This window comes from Panthera onca, chromosome A1 (assembly GCF_046562875.1).
Source record: "Panthera onca isolate mPanOnc1 chromosome A1, mPanOnc1 haplotype 2, whole genome shotgun sequence".
NCBI lineage: Eukaryota > Metazoa > Chordata > Mammalia > Carnivora > Felidae > Panthera > Panthera onca.
The window spans coordinates 117,280,159-117,297,754 of record NC_138339.1 but is presented as its reverse complement, the minus strand read 5'-3'; the positions used below and the strand labels follow the sequence as shown (position 1 = coordinate 117,297,754).

At 45.1% G+C, this 17,596-nt stretch overlaps 1 protein-coding gene across 12 annotated transcripts in view; it reads right to left on the bottom strand.

Annotated features, from left to right (window-relative positions):
- PPP2R2B (protein phosphatase 2 regulatory subunit Bbeta) overlaps positions 1–17,596 on the bottom strand; it is a 465,243-nt gene that overhangs the window by 33,399 nt on the left and 414,248 nt on the right. For all 12 annotated transcript variants that reach the window (XM_060635811.3, XM_060635808.3, XM_060635807.3 and 9 more), the window contains one exon: positions 10,564–10,728. In XM_060635811.3, coding sequence (XP_060491794.1) covers positions 10,564–10,728 — 165 coding nt within the window. The remainder of the gene's footprint in view (positions 1–10,563; positions 10,729–17,596) is intronic.

Sequence of the window (17,596 nt, the reverse complement as noted above, 5' to 3'; positions counted from 1 at the left end):
TGACTTGAGCTGAAGTCAAGACTTGGACCCTCAAGTGACTTGAGCCACCCAGGCACCCTGAGAAGTCTTTTAAGGCCATAAACAGAGTACTAGTCACTTTTCTGCTTAGAACCATCTACTAGCTTCCACCTCACTTTAAATGGAATCCAGCTGCTCTACCTGGTCTACAAGACTAGCTTATCTGTCCCCCAATTACCTTTTCTGCCTCCTTCTCTATTCCACTGCTCAGCCTACCAGCCTCCATCCACTGGCCTCTCTTCTATTCTTTGAACACACAATGTTGTTCCTGTGTGAGGACCTTCATATGTTATCTCTGTCTGCTTTTGACAATTCAAGTCTCAGTTCAAAGGCTTTGCCTTACCACCCGATGTAAACACCTCCACCCAGGTATTCTTTTTTTTTTTCAATTTTTTTAATGTTTTTATTTATTGTTGAGACAGAGAGAGGCAGAGCATGAGCAGGGGAGGGGCAGAGAGAGGGGGAGACATAGAATCCGAAGCAGGCTCCAGACTCTGATCTGTCACCACAGAGCCCGACGCGGGGCTCAAACTCACAGAGTGTGAGATCATGACCTGAGCTGAAGTCGGATGCTCAACCGACTGAGCCACCCAGGTGCCCCTCCATCCAGGTATTCTTTAACCCTGTTTAATCTGATGGCTTTTATCACTATGTGAAATTAACTTGTTCATTTGTACAATGGCATGAATTTTCTCTCCCCACTCTTTGCTAATGTAAGCTCTGTGAAGGCAGGAATGAGTAGGTGTTGAATAACTCTTAGTGGAGTAAGTGATTTCCAGTATCCTGGTTAAAGAGCACAAATATGGATCAAACCTCAGCTCTGTCTGAACGTTTGGTGTTCTCTGTCCCAAAAAGAACATTTGGTGGCCATAAGAGTATCATTTTCCCTCTTCCTCATCTGCAACATGTGACTAATGATGGTATGTGCCTCACAAGGCTGTCAGGAGGATTGAATGAGCGCAGAGCCTGGCTTACTTTCTGGATGTCATAAAATGTCACAGAAATTAGCTGTGATAATGGCTGCTGACATTACCACATCTACAACTGTTGCTGCTGCTGCTGCTCCCGTTCCCACTCGTAAAAGACACACGTGGGAGGGAAGCAGGCTGGCACCATCATCCCAACCGTATCTGACATGGAGCTTGTATGGGCCGGGTGCTGTTCTAAGGCATCATGGTGTTCTCTCATCTCATCTGCACAAGTACCCTGTAAAGTATGCACTACCACTGGTTCTATTTTATAGATGAGGAAATTGAGGCACAGAGAGGTTAAGTAACCTGTTCCAGGTCCCCCAGTTACCATGGACACAGACTAAGGGTGGATGCCATATTGACTTCTCACCCCTACATTGGCCCTGTCTCTGAACTCACTTGCTACTGTCAGTTTAGTCTGGATGAAGGGAAGAAACAAAGTAGAAATGTTCTGGGCTATGCTCATGGGGAATGCTATGGACTGAATGTTTGGGTCCCCCCTACCAAATTCACATGTTGAATTCTCATCCCCAGTGTGATGGTATTTTTAAGTGGGGCCTCTGGGAGGTGAATAGGACTTGAGAGTGGAGCCCTCATGAATGGGATTAGTACCTTTATAAAAGAGAGTCCACAGAGAGCTCCCTCACACCTCCCACCATGTGAAGACACAGCAAGATGACACCTATGAACCAGGAGGTGGGTCCCCACCAGACACTAAATCTGCCTGGGCCTTGATCTTGGACTTCTCAGCCTCCAGAACTGAGAGAAATAAATGTTGGTTGTTTAAGCCACCCAGTCTACGGATTCTATCATAGCAGCTTCAGTGGATAAAGAAAAAGAACAACAAGGACTCGGCACCTGCCTCGCCCATCCCAGTACCGAAGATAGGTGCCATCAGAGGGAGTGTGGAGCGAATCTATGTCTCCACCACCCTGGAGCCAAGGCACGCAGCGGGGCTCTCCTGTTATCCACGGAGGTCAAATTACAGAAGTAGAAATACAACCTGGGGGAGAGGGGAGGAAATCTGAAAAATAGGAAAGTTGCCTGTATTTTACATCCGACCCCATCCCTTGTCCACAGGCCTGCCAGTCCCTGTCTACACCTACTCTGCTCACAGTGCTGCACTCATGGTGCGTCTGTAGCTGTGGTCTGCCTTAACGTTTAATGGGATCCCCTCCTACGTGCTCCACCTTTAACTGCATCCACAGGTTGTGGGAAAGTTAGCCTCTGTGGCCCTTCAGGGGACCCCTTTCTCCACTTCTGTCTGAGGATCTTACCTGCTGCTTTTCTTGCCGGCAGCCAGTGAGCCCGGGATCCACACCTGAAATGTAGGTTCCAGGGCTTGTGCACTTGATTATTTTTCACATCTTCAGTTATGCACCGAATTGTGCCCCTCGCTGCCCTAATCCCCAGGATCTCAGAATGTAACTGTATTTGGAGGTAGGGTCTTTATAGGGGTAATTAAATTAAAATGAGGTCACTAGGGTGGACCCTCATCCAATATGCTTGGTGTTTTTAATAGAGGGGGAGTTTGGGACACAGACACGTGTGGAGGGAAGAAGATGTGAGGAAACAGGGAGAAGACAGTCATCAGTAAGCCAGGGAGAAAGGCCTAGAATAGATCCTTTCTGCCCAGCACTCAGAAGAAGCAAACTCTGTGAATGCCCTGATCAGTAAGCCAGGGAGAAAGGCCTAGAATAGATCCTTTCTGCCCAGCACTCAGAAGAAGCGAACTCTGTGAATGCCCTGATCATCAGTAAGCCAGGGAGAAAGGCCTAGAATAGATCCTTTCTGCCCAGCACTCAGAAGAAGCGAACTCTGTGAATGCCCTGATCAGTAAGCCAGGGAGAAAGGCCTAGAATAGATCCTTTCTGCCCAGCACTCAGAAGAAGCGAACTCTGTGAATGCCCTGATCATCAGTAAGCCAGGGAGAAAGGCCTAGAATAGATCCTTTCTGCCCAGCACTCAGAAGAAGCGAACTCTGTGAATGCTCTGATCTAGGAAACCTGGTACCCGAGCTGCAAGACCATTAGGTTTTGTTGTTGAAGCCACCCAGTGGGTGGTTTGCTACAGAGACTCTAGTAAGTGAGTGAAAACACCCTCTCACCCTCTTTTCCCATCTGCCTGCCTTTTCAATACACATGTCCAGTGAAGCTCTACTTGTAAGCCAGGCACTATGCTAAGTATTGGTAATTCTGTGGTTGGTAAGATAAAAGTCCCTGCCCTCAGAGAGATTACATTCTAGGTGGAGGCGGGGTGGGGTGGGGGGGATGCAGAGAAAGAAAAGCAAACATCTATAGATGAATGCTATGAAAAAATAAATAAAATAGGGTGCAAATGGGGGTAAACAGGGAAGTTCTCTCTGAGGCGGTGACGGTTTCCCAGAGACCTAAAAAATGAGAACAGTGCAGACAAGGGGGAACATGGTGGGAGAGTATTCCAGGCAGAGGAATAACCTGTCCAAAAGCCCTGAGGCGGGAAATGTCTGGGTCTATGTGACCTAAAGGCAGGTCCACGTAGCCAGACTCTGGGCAGCTGAGGTTGGAGAGGTGAGCAGGGACCAGATTTCACGCAGTGCACTAGAAAGGAGTTCGGATGTAATTTCTCTTTCATCTCTGAGTTGTCATTCATCATACCTGGCCAGTTTCTTCACCCAACTGCCAACAGTCATGCCTTGAAAAGGAAAAGCGTGGTTCAGCCCAGCCTATCAGCTGCTGCCATCAGCACCCTATTGTTTTAGGCATTAAAATCTCAAACTGCAAACACAACCCTTGTCACTACCGCCAGAAGGGATAGGAAAAAAAACAGAGATGAGGGAGAGAATCCTCCCTCCCAACCCCTGCTGACTATGCAGAGTGAGGGACATATGGAAATTAATATATGCAGCTCTGATAACACGAATCTCCTCGGCATTTTGATTAAACGCGGACGGTTATTAAATACTCTCCTTCTCAGAGCTCATCTCCGAAAGCCAATGTTGCTTTTCATCTTGAACTCTGATGAACTGTCTCAATTCTGTTCACACACCTTGGCTGCGCCGTCATCCACTGAAGGCTGGCGTTTGAGGAGGATGGAGAAAATCAATATGAAATGTCAGGCGAGAGGTCAGATTGAAGTCGTTCTCCCAGCCGGCAGGAGCCCAGGCGACCGCTTACAGCAGCCGAACAAAGGGAGATGTGCTCTGAAGAAGGTCGGCACTTTGGACGAGTCAGGAAAATGAATTTTGTTCGCTTCTTAATTAGATTAGGAGGCTGGCGGCTGGCAATTCAGGGCACCGCAAGCGTCAGGCGGGGGGGCATGGGGAGGCAGGGCTGTGGCAGAGGCCTTCGGGCCACTTGCTAGCTCCTGGGTCTCCCCAGAGACTGTCCCCAGGCTCTGCATCTCGAGGGCTATGTGACCCAGGCTGTGGGCAGCAGCCCCTGGCTGTGCAGCTTTCCAGGCCTCCTGCTTCTGTGGGCCCCGTGACCCTTCCCTGTTGTCTCACAGGGAACTTCTCAGCTGTCAGGTCACAGCTCGGAGGGCCCTGCCTGGGGTGTAGGCTCCTTGTTCCATTCTGTCATAGCACCACGTGCTTTTCTTTCATACCGCTTATTACAGGTGCAATGTCATATCTGTTTGTGATTCTCTGATGAGTGGGTCTTTCTCCCTTCATGCCAAGGTTAATTTTATGTATCAACTTGACTGGGCCATGGGGTGCCCAGGTATTTGGTTCACTGTTATTCTAGGTGTTTCTGTGGAAGTGTTTTTGGGTGACATGAACATTTAAATTGACAGACTGAGTGAAGAAGATTGCCCTCCCTAATGTGGGTGAGTCCCATCCAATCAGTTGAAGGTCTGAATAGAATGAAGGGCCGGCCCTCCCCAAGTAAGAGGGAATTCTTCCACCTGACTCCGCTGAGCTGGCTTTGTACTCCAACTGAAAATACTGGCTCTTCCTGGGTCATGAACCTGCTGGCCTTTGGACTAAAACTACACCATCAGCGCTCCTGGGTCTTAGGTCTTTGGATTTAGACTGGTAACATATCACTGGCTTTTGTGGGTCCCCTGCAGTACCAGTGTGGATCTTGTGACTTATCATCCTCCAAAATCACATGGGCCAAATTTTAAAATAAATCTCTCATACACACCCATGTATATGTATAGATGAGACTATCTATCTATCTACCTCCCTACCTACTACCTTTCTACCTATCTCCTATTGGTTCTGGTCTATCACTAACAAAGACAGTTAGCTCTAAGGGGGAGGAAACCAAGTATGGTTTCACTTACCATTGTGTCCCCAGTCTGGTAAAGTACCTGACATATAGTATGTGCTCAACAAAACCTAATTAAATAAATGAATAATGGGGCTTCCTATATCTGGAAAAGGGGTTGGAGTCTTAGCACTGTATACCTCCAGGCCTGGAACCAGGGGGTTCGGGAGGAATAAGTGTGGTAAGTGCTGCTGCCATTTACTGCCTCCTGTGTGCCCAGCAGATGTCAGGTTCTGATACACAAGATGATATTTACGTCTTGTAAGCAACCAGCTTGACGAGGCTGTCCTGATTATTTCTACTTTTCAAATGAGGAACTGGGGATTCAGAGGAATTAAACAGCTTGCCCGAGGTCACACAGTGACTGAATGTCAGAGTGGAGTTCTGATTCCAAAGCTTCTGTTCTAAACTTTTCTAGTTCTGGGAGTTTCTAAGGCCTTATCCTTTTTCCACCCTGAGTTCAGGGGTCCTCAAGCCTCACCATGAGATTATTCCTCAGTGTCTGGGTCTGACTCCAAAGCCCAAGCTCGTGTCTGCCACTGTGGGCGGTGAGCACCCTGGGGGTCCTCGAGCCATCTCTGGCACTCACTTTGCATCTGTGGCCCTACCAGCTGGTGTCTGCCCCCTTAGACAGCTCACATCACCCCACACAGAGCATACTCCCAGCAGAATCCCAACCTTTCACTCTGCCCTGGTATAGCTTTTACCAGTCCATGTCCCATATGCCATTTATCTCAACCCTAGCGCATTAATTCACTTACTAAATAAGCATGTACTGAGCACCTACTTATGTGCCACACCTGGCAACATATGAGCAAAGCCGATTCAGTTCTTACCCTCAGAGGATTTGTGGTCCAGAGGGGAAGGACAATCAACAACTAATATACATGTGTGATGAATGTCAACCTCTGATAATGCTCATAGCACCTGTAGTCATTTTTTAAAAAATGTTCCTTTTCCTCTTCTCTTCCTTTTGATTCTGATAGCCACCATCCTTCTGTAGGTTATGAATTTCCTTTGTGTTGAGGCTAAAGCAAAATCTTCTGATTTTTTTAAAAAAAAATTTAAATTTTTGAGAGAGAGAGAGAGAAAGAGGGAGGGAGACAGGGTGTGAGTGTGTGTGTGTGGGGGGGGACAGAGAGAGATGGACATACAAAATCGGAAGCAGACTCCAGACTCTGAGCTGTCAGCAGAGAGCCTGATGTGGGGCTTGAACTCACGAACTGTGAGATCATGACTGAGCCAAAGTCAGACGCTCAGCCCGCTGAGCCACCCAGGTGCCCCCAAAATCTTCTAATTCTCTTACCTTTCTTCCCATCACCACTGTGTTAATCTTCCATAAAACATAAATTCTATAACTCTATTCTCCCACCAGATGATCTCCAATCACTCTCCATAACTAGGGCTGTTTCTCAAACTGGGGCATGCGTATGTGTCTGGGTGGGGGAGAATGGGGGATGAACCAGGCAGTACAAAAAGCCACGGGATGAACACTGCATCTTTTGGGAACATCAATTTTGCTGGAAATTTGGGAGTGGGGTAGAAATGTAATTATTTAATTCAACTGAAAATAGGCATTTTATGGGAGTAAAATGCAAAATTCATGTGAAATCTTAGGACAGAAAAGACTTCAAAGAAAATCTGCTGTGGTCTCCCCCAGGATCTCTGGCCTCGGCCAGGTGTGTGCTGTTTTTTCTATGCTGGTGGGCAGGGTCACCCAGGGCCCAAGAGAGAGGTTTCATTGCCTCTGGGTGCCCCTTCTTCCACGGCAGCCAGGCTCATGACCTGCCCCCAGAGTGCTGTGTGTCCTCAGTGGAAAAGTTTATGAAACACTGGGAGCCAGACTCTGAGTACGGAGTAGGTGCTCAATGACTGAATGGACGAATGAATGAATACACGGAACCATAAACTTTTGACTTTAATCTTCAAGGACCAACCTGATGGGAACCATCACCCCTATTTCGCCTCTTTCCTTGATATTTGTTCACCCAACTGACACCTCTTACTAAGACTCTAAAAAGGTTGCATGTAACTTCCTAACTTCAGGCTTTTGCCCAATCTGTACGCACTGCCCAAAACACCCTTCTCCTTCTCTTTCCCACCACACCAAATCCTACTTTTGTTCAACATGACTCCTCAGCCTCGGCCTTCCCCTGTGATGTCTATCCCAAATGTCCCACCCTCCTCTGAACATCCTAACCCCTGACTATCTCCAGTGCTCATCTGGGTGTTAACACACTGCCTTGCACACTATTCCTGAAATGTTTCCTGGATACATCTTAAGTCATGAGCCAAATTTTCAATGTAGTGAATGTAGGAGAGGTCTTCCCTTTCCAGTGGACCCCTCAGAGTTCTCAATAGTAAAAGACTCATCACAGATACATGAAAATCATGCTGAAGGACTGATAAGGAATTGTAGTCTAGATATGTAGTTCTCCCATCCAAGTAGTAACCAGGCCCAACCCTGCTTAGCTTCCGAGATCAGACGAGATCGGGGACATTCAGGCTGGTATGGGCGGAGACTAGCCTAGATATGTTCTCAACCAAGGGCAATTTTCTTCCTCCTGGATATTTCACATCATCTGGAGATAGTTTTGGTTGTCACAACTTGCCTTGGCCACTCACATCTAGTGGGGGAAGGGCCAGGGATGCAGCTAAACATCCTATAATACAAAGGACAGCCTCCCTTCCTCTAAGAACTGTGTGCCCCAAATTCAATAGTGTTGCTGTTAAGAAATCCTTGTCTACATTATAGTATCTTCCTAACCTATTTCCTTGCCTGTTTTTTTCTCCCAGTCATAACCCAGCCTCCATCCTTCTGCCTTCTGTCTAAGCAACTTCTGTAACAAGTAATTCTGATCATATTCTCCTGGTTACGTAAATGGCTGTTCACTGACTTTGAGAAAACATTCAAGTTCTTCATCATGGCCATATGCCCAGGCTCCTGTATTCCTCCTCAGCTTCAAATCACTTCTGTCTCCCAGTCATTCCCTATGTACCATCCACATCATTCATCCTGCAGTTCCACCAACATTACGATCTTTCGTGGCTCGGCACCTTTGCACATGCTGGTCCTTCTGCACTGAACACTCCTCCTCTTGTTGGCTTACAGAAGTAAGTACTGCTCAAAGATCAGTGCCAGCACACACACACGAGCAAATATTTATTCATTGTCTATCATGCGCCAGGCCCTGGTTTAGCGTGGGGAAACAGCTATGAGCAAAACAAAATAGGTCCATTGAGCTAATAGCCTAGACAGGTCCTCTCCAAAAGAACATCCTGCCATGATGGAAATGTCTTAAACAGGTACTAATAATAGGATAGCTATGAGCCACATGTGGCTACTGAGCACTTGAAAGGTAGATACTCCGAAATGAAATCTGCTTTAAGTGTAAAATACACACGAAAAAAAGTAAAACGTCGCATTAACAGTTTTTTTAAGTAGGCTCTATGCCCTACAGGGGGCTCGAACTCATGACCTTGAGATTGAGTTGCATGTTTATCCACTGAGCCAGCCAGCTGCCCCTCACACTAACAATTCTGAATAGTTACCTCACCTCAGTCCCATGACAAACTCATGAGGTAGAAGTTATTGTTTTACCCATTTGCGTCTGGTTTTGACCTGGGTCCGTGTGGCTCCAGAACCCACACAGTTTATACAGCACTGCACTCTACAAACCAGCTTCCCCGTGTGATACTTCTTACACCAAATAAGTGAGCAAAGATTATCAAAACGACCCACACATTCACCCCTATCCTGGCAGAGCCATCACATCACTCATGTCACACAGGGATTGAAAGTGGAAGGAGGGACTATGGGAGAGAAAGGTCTTAATTTCTGGGTCTCCACAGCAAACTGCAGAGGCTAAATAACACCAATCAGAAGGTAGTGGGGAAACAAACAGAGCTCTAGTCCCCCATGAACATCTTGGCAGCTGCATATTATTTAGTCCAACACTAGACATGGATTATCACTGCCTTTAGGCACTTCTACTCTGGGGAGCAGTTCCTTTTCCAGAAAGCTCCAGGCCCATCTCTTCTACCACAGCACTTGCTGTCAGGGCCAGCAGGCTTCACCTGCTCACATGGGTCTTAGAGCCTTTGGCTTCGAAGCACTCAGTCCCTACTAGTTTGGAGCTGTTTTTCTCTCCAACAGTGGCCTGAAAACCAGCATGACCCAAGGGCCTGTGAGTCTGGCTGCCCTTTATGTAACCCATCCCCTTTCTCTGAAGCTATCCTCTGGTGCCCACTATGGCCATTGGGACTTTGAGAGTTCTGGCTCCCAGAGCTACAACCTCTCTAAAAGCACTAACCCCTTCCTGCAGCAGGTGGTATTCTTTTTTATTTTTTTTAATTATTATTTTTTAAGTGTTTATTTTTGAGAGAGAGAGAGACAGAGAGACAGAGCACGAGTTGGGGATGGGCAGAGAGAGAGGGAGACATAGAATTGGAAGCAGGCTCCAGGCTCTGAGATAGGAGCACAGAGCCCAACGTGGGGCTGTAACTCACGAACCACGAGATCATGACCTGAGCCAAAGTCGGACGCTCAACCGACTGAGCCACCCAGGCACGCCAATTCTTTTTTTTTTTTTTTAATTGATATATAACCAAAACACATTATATTAGTTTCAAGTACATGACATAATGATTTGATATATGTATATGTTGCAAAATAATCACCAATAAGCCGGGTTAACATTCATCACCACGCACAGTTACAAATTCTTTTTCTGGTGATGATAACTTTTAAGATCTACTCTCTTAGCCACTTTTAAATATGCACTACAGTATTATTAACTTAGTTACCACCCCCAGGTGCCATTCAGGACAGCTTCTCGCGCAGTCCAGCAGGCCATGTTAACTCTACCACGAGATCTGTCCAGAACGCACCAGTGTCTCTCCACCTCCAACCGGCGCCCCTGTCCCGGCCATGGCCATTCCCTGCCAGTGTACTGCAATGATCCCCTACCTGGTCTCCCTTCAGGGAGCTCCTCAGATTCATTTTCCCCACAGCAGCAACAATGATCTTAAAACATACTTCAGATCATGTCACAACGTGATGTGACACAGCTCATGTCTCACTCACCTCTGGATTCCACATTCGCCTTTAGCGAATGTTTGTGGCATTGGACATGAGGTTCCATCTGTACCGAAATACCTCACATGGAGCTGAGTCCTGAGTCAGGCCAACACGTGAACTTGGCTGCCAGGGTGTGGAAGGCGGGGAAGGGGATCCAAATCCCCTGGGCTCTCCCCTCCTCCTCCTGCATGTCAGGGCCCAGTGACCCACCCCCAGCTATTCCGTGCTGCTTGCTACTCACATTTGGTGTGCCTGTCACACAAGGCCGACGCCCTCATATCACACAGCCGGATTGTCCCTTTGCTGCTGCTGTACACGAAGGTGTTGCAGTGATGGGGGTGGAACTCGGCTGCTGTGATCACCTCTGTGAGCTCCTCCATGTTGGCCGGCTTAATGTCGACGATATCTGGCACGGAGGAGTCAAGGCAGGGACCAGAAGGGGGCAGACCCGCGGGGGTGATTCGTAGCAGCACTGCCTGCATTTCGTGTAACAGGCGAGCGTTTACCACACACAGTAGATCCTCACAGGTACTGTGCGAGCAAATGTGAGGGTATTACTGGGCTTGGCAGATGAGGCCCAGAGATGCCCAGGAATCAGAGGCACCATTAGAACTCAGGTCTCCCTGGCCCCTTACATGCATTTCATCCTCCATAGCATATAGAACATGTTCCATCGACCCATCAAAGTTATCTGCACATGCAACCATGCTAAAATGTGCCGAGCTGCGTTTTATGAAAGACTTTCATTTCTCATTTGACAACAGTGGTGAAGAAACTAGTCCCATTCCAACTAAATAGTTCAGTTTACTTGAATCTTTCCCCAGACTCCTGGGCTGATAAAAGGTATCTATGATAGACTGTGAATGCTCTTCTACGAAATCCCTGAGATCTTCCTTTTTTTTTTTTTCTTTTTTTTTTTTTTTTTTTTGAGAGAGAAAATACAAGTGAGGAAGGGGCAGAGAGAGAGAGAGAGAGAGAGAGAAGGAGGGAGGAAGTGGGGCTTGTCTTTTACCTGAAGCGGGGCTCGAGCTCATCCGATGTTGGACTTGAACTCAGGAACTGTGAGATCATGACCTGAGCCAAAGTCAGATGCTTACTGAGCCATCCAGGGGCCCCCTGAGATCTGCTTTAACAACACATGGGTGACAATACTAAGAGCTGCTACCATTTAGTGAACACTGACTATAGGTCAACTGCTGTGCAAAGCATACCATGTACTTTATCTCATTTAATCCTTATAACAGCTCTATAACCAGTCCTTTTCTTATCCCCATTTATCAGAGGTGGAGATGGAAGCTGGCTCCAAGTCACATGGCCAGAGTGGAAGCAACAGGATTTTATCTCAGGTACAAGATTTTGCTAACTGTGCAAAATTTGTCTTATTAGAGATATACAGGACCTCATGTTTCTATAAGCTGTGACTTGCTGTAGAGCTTGTGTGGGAGTTTAAGCACCAGAAAAAAAAAGCCATCCAGTTGTATGGTGGGACAGTTTTAGCCTCCTAGGGAATATACCTTTATCATCTGTTTTCTTCTTCCTCAATGTTTTCCATTCTGATCAAGAATTATTATAGCTCCATTTTTAAAGACCACATCCTTGTATATTGAAATGAAACATCTGGCCTTTTAATTAAGGAGGTGACTCAGTGGACACAGGACCTTCAGGAGGAGGTCTGGCATGGGTGAGGGGCTAGGTTTGTGTCGATTCCTTGATACCCTTACCCAGAGCTTGGGGGACCCACGTACAGATGGGAGGCACCTGGCTGGGGCTGACGTGCTGTCTGAGGACCCCACAGGCCTCGTGATGCAGATGCTGTTACATAGGAAAGCTGACCAAAACGTTGCCCACTTTTCCTAGACTTCACCACTTCTGAGCCACCTTTGTGATTTGGCCCCATGTGTATATCACCAGGTGGTATTTGCTTAACACGCTTTCTTCAGATCAGCTTCTATCGACTCACTTTGTTTCCTTAGCCTCGTCTAGGCTGTAATCCAATATTCATAAAATCATGGATTTAACAAGCTAGTTACATTTTGAATAATGTACATGTAATAAATACATAATTAAAATAAACATGTTTATACCTGTGCCAGGAGCTTATATATCCCATTTTGGGAAACAATGCATCGATTCAACAAGAACTAACTTGATACAGACTATGCTATTAGTCTGGGATGGATGAAAGTTTCTTATGCTTTTCATAGTCCCCTCCTTAAAGTTTACATGAGGTACAAGTGAATGCACCTGTATTTTTAGTCATACCAGCACCAACACAGCCATCTATTATCAAACATCACCTGTGCTCCAGCAGGCACTCTGGTGCAATAATGGCTCTGTATCTGGTCGTGCCTGTTTCCCCTTCAATGATCTCTGCGAAGTCCTGTTGTTTCTTTCTCAAATGAGTCTGCGACTGAACTGACACTACATTGTACTACAATTTCCCCCGCCAAGCCCAGATGTAAATACTACTTGGGTCTCCAAAGCATGTGGGTCCCCTGGATTCACAAAACATTACCTTTCAACTCAACTGCTACCAGAGTTATAAATATTATTGCAGGTAGCACCACACGCTGGGGAACAGGAGGCTGAGCCCCCTGGAAGGCCCCACGCTGCATTTATGTTTTCTCCAGCCCCCCTGACCCTTGCCCTGGGCTTTGTGGCCACGACACGGGATGGGGTGAGCAGAGGTTAGTGTTCAGCTGCTGTCAGATTTCATCACCCTCCAGAAAGAGCCTCCAAAGCCTACCATACCAGTGAGCATGTTTCTCTTTTCCTAAAATAGGGAAAGAAAATCTGGTGTCAGCTTTCTCAACCTCTACCAGGATAGCTCTAAAAACAAGCTTCACTGGAAGGGATCTTTGCTGTGTGGGAGGGGGAGGTGCCACATCTACTGTTATTTTTTTCTCACCTAAAAATAAAGCCCCAAAGTCAGAATGTGTGAAAACGAAGTGCTTAAAGATATCTTTGAAAGCAGGAAGGAACATCCCCCACCACCAAGAACACCAACACAGATGTGCGCACTGAGTCTGCTTAGGGCTGCTTCCTCTGGGTCCATCTTCTCTCCTTCCCTCATTCACTTGCTCCCTCCCTTCTGCCCAAGCCTCCCCATCATCCCTCATCCCCAAGCATCTCTCTTTTGACTAGAATGTCTGACTCTGTGGGTGTTTAAGGATGACTCTAATCCTCTTTTTAACAACCGCGATGACAGGGACAAGGATGATAATAATAACCAGCAGTTAATGTTCACCAAGTGCCGTGTATTGTCTCATTTGACCTTCATCTCAGCCTAACGAGGTCAGTACTATTCAGTAACTGAGGTAAATTAATCAAGGTCATAGGACTAGCAGAGAGAAGAGCTGGGATTTGAACCCACCCTGTCTGACTTCAGAGCCTGGGTTCTTGACCACATGCTATTTTCCTCCCCCGAGAAAAGGCCTTTACAGAGCCAGCCTTTCTCAGTGCGGTAATTCTGGCTGTCTTGAAACTTCCCCTGGCTAATCTGAGAGGGCAGACTGTGTTCTTTTAATTCACTGATCACTTTGGTGGCCACACTTTTCAGAATCAGAATTTGGACATAGCATCTGACTCAGGACTTCTGTGTCCTATGATTTGATAATTATTTTCCTCTTTTCTGAACCATAAACTGGGACAGAAACATATGGGATTTCTTGAGTTGTTAACTGATGGAGGATTTGCTGAGTTCTAAAAACACTTGGGAGGAGACTAGTTACCAAATTCAATGGCTTTATGGGAATGATGGGAACAGGATAGTTCAGATCTGTATCATCTCAGGCCTTTCTTCTCACTCTTTTCTAAAGGGAGATGCACACCTTCAGCATATGTGGTTTTGCCCTTCATGTTGGAAGGGAAAGCGAAAAAAGATAAGCACTGTACTATCTTGGAAAAGAATGATGCATTTTGACAGTCAATTTTCCCTTCTCTATCCTTCAGAGCTCTCTATCCAAATTATTTCCCTGTTGTCCCAAAGAACTAAGTGGTGAAAGCAAAACATAGCACTGGATTCGCAGCTAATATACAAGGCAGACAGCCAACAGATTGCTATTAAATTAACCCTGGGGCTTGACAGATCTGTTCTTCCTGACCCCAACTGCTTATGGCATTCCTTATTAATGCTGAGCCCAGACAAATTACCTCTGCTAACAAAAGGGGTTAATCTGCTTCTCTGCTGGGACTCTGGAGGCAGCTCTGAGGACAGGAGGGGGCATAGCTAGTTTGGCAGCTGAGCTCAGTGCTTGGAAGGCAGGAGGGAAGGTGAGGGCATCACTGTGCCAGGCAGGGCCTAAGGCATCATTTAAAATAATAATTGAAGACACTGGGAGGTCACCCCTTAAGGGATTGGCTTCAAACAAATACGAAGCCAGAGTCATAAATTACATCAGCAGTGGGGTGAGGGAATGGAGAGGGTATTGGCAGGATGCTAAGGGGTAGCATGGAGGCCATTCAAAAGTCTTTCCTTAATCCCCAATTTGGAAAAAGCTTTCTACCAAAAAAAAAAAAAAAGTCTACGGCAACATGATAAAAGAAATATATTGACTATAACATACATATACAGAGAAAGGGAAATGATTATATAAATTTTGATCAATCTCATTAAATTGTTTTTGCAATGAAATTCCAAGTCTGTTAAAAACCATGAAACGTTGTATCTATACTATGATCATACTATCGTTTGAAACTTACAATGTGAAAATAATGAGCTAAAGGCAAGATATTAAATGTTAGTAATAGTTCAATCTGAGCAGGTCTATGAATTTTCAATTATCAGTTATCATTTCCACATTTTCTTCTAATCAAGTAGTATGTTAGGATAGAAAAAGATATATCTCACATATAGAGAGTTATCTATAAAGATATATCTTATTATACATATATATAAACATATATACACTCTGACCAGAGTCATGTAAAAAAATCAGAGAGAGACAGAGAGAGAAAATATAGAATGGGAGGAGATGTGATTAAGATCTTACAGGGGATTAAATGGAAAGTCAGCAGGTAAGTTACCCTTTAGAAACTCTAGTTTACAAAGGGTAACTTACCTTTACCATCCATCTATCCATCCATCCATCCATCCATCCATCCATCCATTGATGTAATCCACAAATGTTCACAAAGAACCTGCTAATACTTTTCTCACCACAGGGGGGACAACCATGGCTGAAGCAGACCCAAATCCCCCTGATTCGTGGAGCCTATATTCCAGCAGGTCACATGGTCACTAAGCAAGGCAGATAAATATAATATAAATCAGATAGTAACAAATGCAAAGCAGAAAAAGGAGGGAAGAGAGAGAGAAATGATACGTGTGTGTGTGTGGGGGGGGGGGGACAAGGTATGTGTATGTCTTACATCGAAAAGGAGAAAGCTTCCTGGATAAATTAATTTTTCTCCTTTTATTATTTACTTGCTTTTCTGAGCCCTTATAGTTAAGTTAGCTAGCATTATGTTACAAGTGTGATGTAAAGCCCCTGTATTTACACCAAAATTAGGTGGTGAGATTATAGGTGATTTTATAATCTCCACAATACATATTTTTAAATAATAAACATTAAAAAAGTAGTTTGCTTGTGTTAGAACCATCTAATTTTTCTCATCTGTGAGAAAATTAAGAGAGCAGAAGCCTCATCACCATGGGTCAAGTTTAAGATAATACTGTGATAAATATTGTGATTATAACAAAACTGGGTCAGGAGGTTGGGAGTCAATAGTGATTCCAAGTCTGTCTTGCTCAGAGAATGTGGGAAAGTCATTTTCTCTCTCTAGGCTTCAATTTTTTTTTTTTTTTTTTTTTTGGCCTTTGAATGGGCATCATTCTATTTACTCTGAAAGCCTCTGAGAATTTCCATTACGAAATAATTTCATGGAGAAAGATATTAAATGGCTTTATAGTCGACTGAATAATCCCATCCCTCACAGAAAGCACCTATTTTTCCACAGATAGCTTTATATGCATTAGTTTTGTGGGCTTTTGAAGGGGATGTCCTCATATGCTTCTGTCTTTATCCATGCTGATTTTGCTGATACCGACAAGATTTTTGTTTGTTTGTTTGTTTGTTTTGTTTCCTTTCTAAGCCCTGCCTAAGCCAATCAAGCACTGGAAAGCCAAAAAAGAGGCCTTTCTGCAGGCCAGGTTGGTGAGTGAAATCTATGTTTGCCTGGGAAAGATACCTATCTTCAAGAGCAGTTGAGGCTTTTCATGTTTCTGCACTTAGAGTCTGCCAATACTGAAGGTGGAGAACAGCCTTATTTTGGCCCTGAGAACTAATCATAATAAAGTACGATTTCCTTTTAGGGGACATGAATTGCTTTGAGTTTTTTTTTTTTCTTTCTAAAGTCTGAATGTAATCTCTGGATATTAAGTATTGATTACAAAGCATCCAGATCTTGTTAGCTGAAGGGACATGTTACTTGATGATAAGATACTGGCAACCTCTGAAGAGGACTCTAAGGGATATTCCTCTTTTAAGAGCTTAAAAAAAGCTAATGTGAAAATATTTATGGAGGGTTTGCCAATTGCTAGGCTTAACAGGAGAGGCTGACAAAAAATATATCGCGGTGCCATCTTACTTACTGCTTATAAGTATGTACTGAGCAACAAAAGATACTGGGCTGAGATGGCCTCCATGATTTGGGGAAGGGGGCACTTGAAAATCCCATAACCACAGACCCTTCCCTGTTCATGTGACACAGAGCTTGAATTCCACCATTAGGAAACACCCAATACCCCTTCAAAGGTCATTTCAGATGTTACTTTCTTTATGAAGCAGTCTAACCTTTCCTTCATCATTCTTCCTGTTCCATGCCTCCATAGAACCTTGAATACACCTAACAGGTAACCCATATTACTAGATTTGAGTAATTTGAGATGGTGTGATAGAGTACATTATATTGGAGTATGAAATGAGACTGAAATGTTAATCCTAAATTCTGTGACCAGTTACCTAATCTTGAAAGTTTAAATTTGTTAACTCATTTACAAAAAGAGGAAGAAAATTACAGTAGATGATGTGTATCACATACCTGGTATTTAATACAGGCTCTGAAAATTGTTAGTCTGATCTTCCCTAGTATGGTCACATGACTGTCTCCCTCTGTCCACCTAATCACTTCGCTGGTTTTGAGGAATGTTAACTCGGTTAGGCTGAACTACAATCCTTAGAGTTCCCTTTCTAGGATGTTGCTGGTTACCGTGGGCTAACACGGGCTCAGGAGGGTTGGAGGACAAAAGGGAAGAAGCAGTTGCTCTGCAGTAC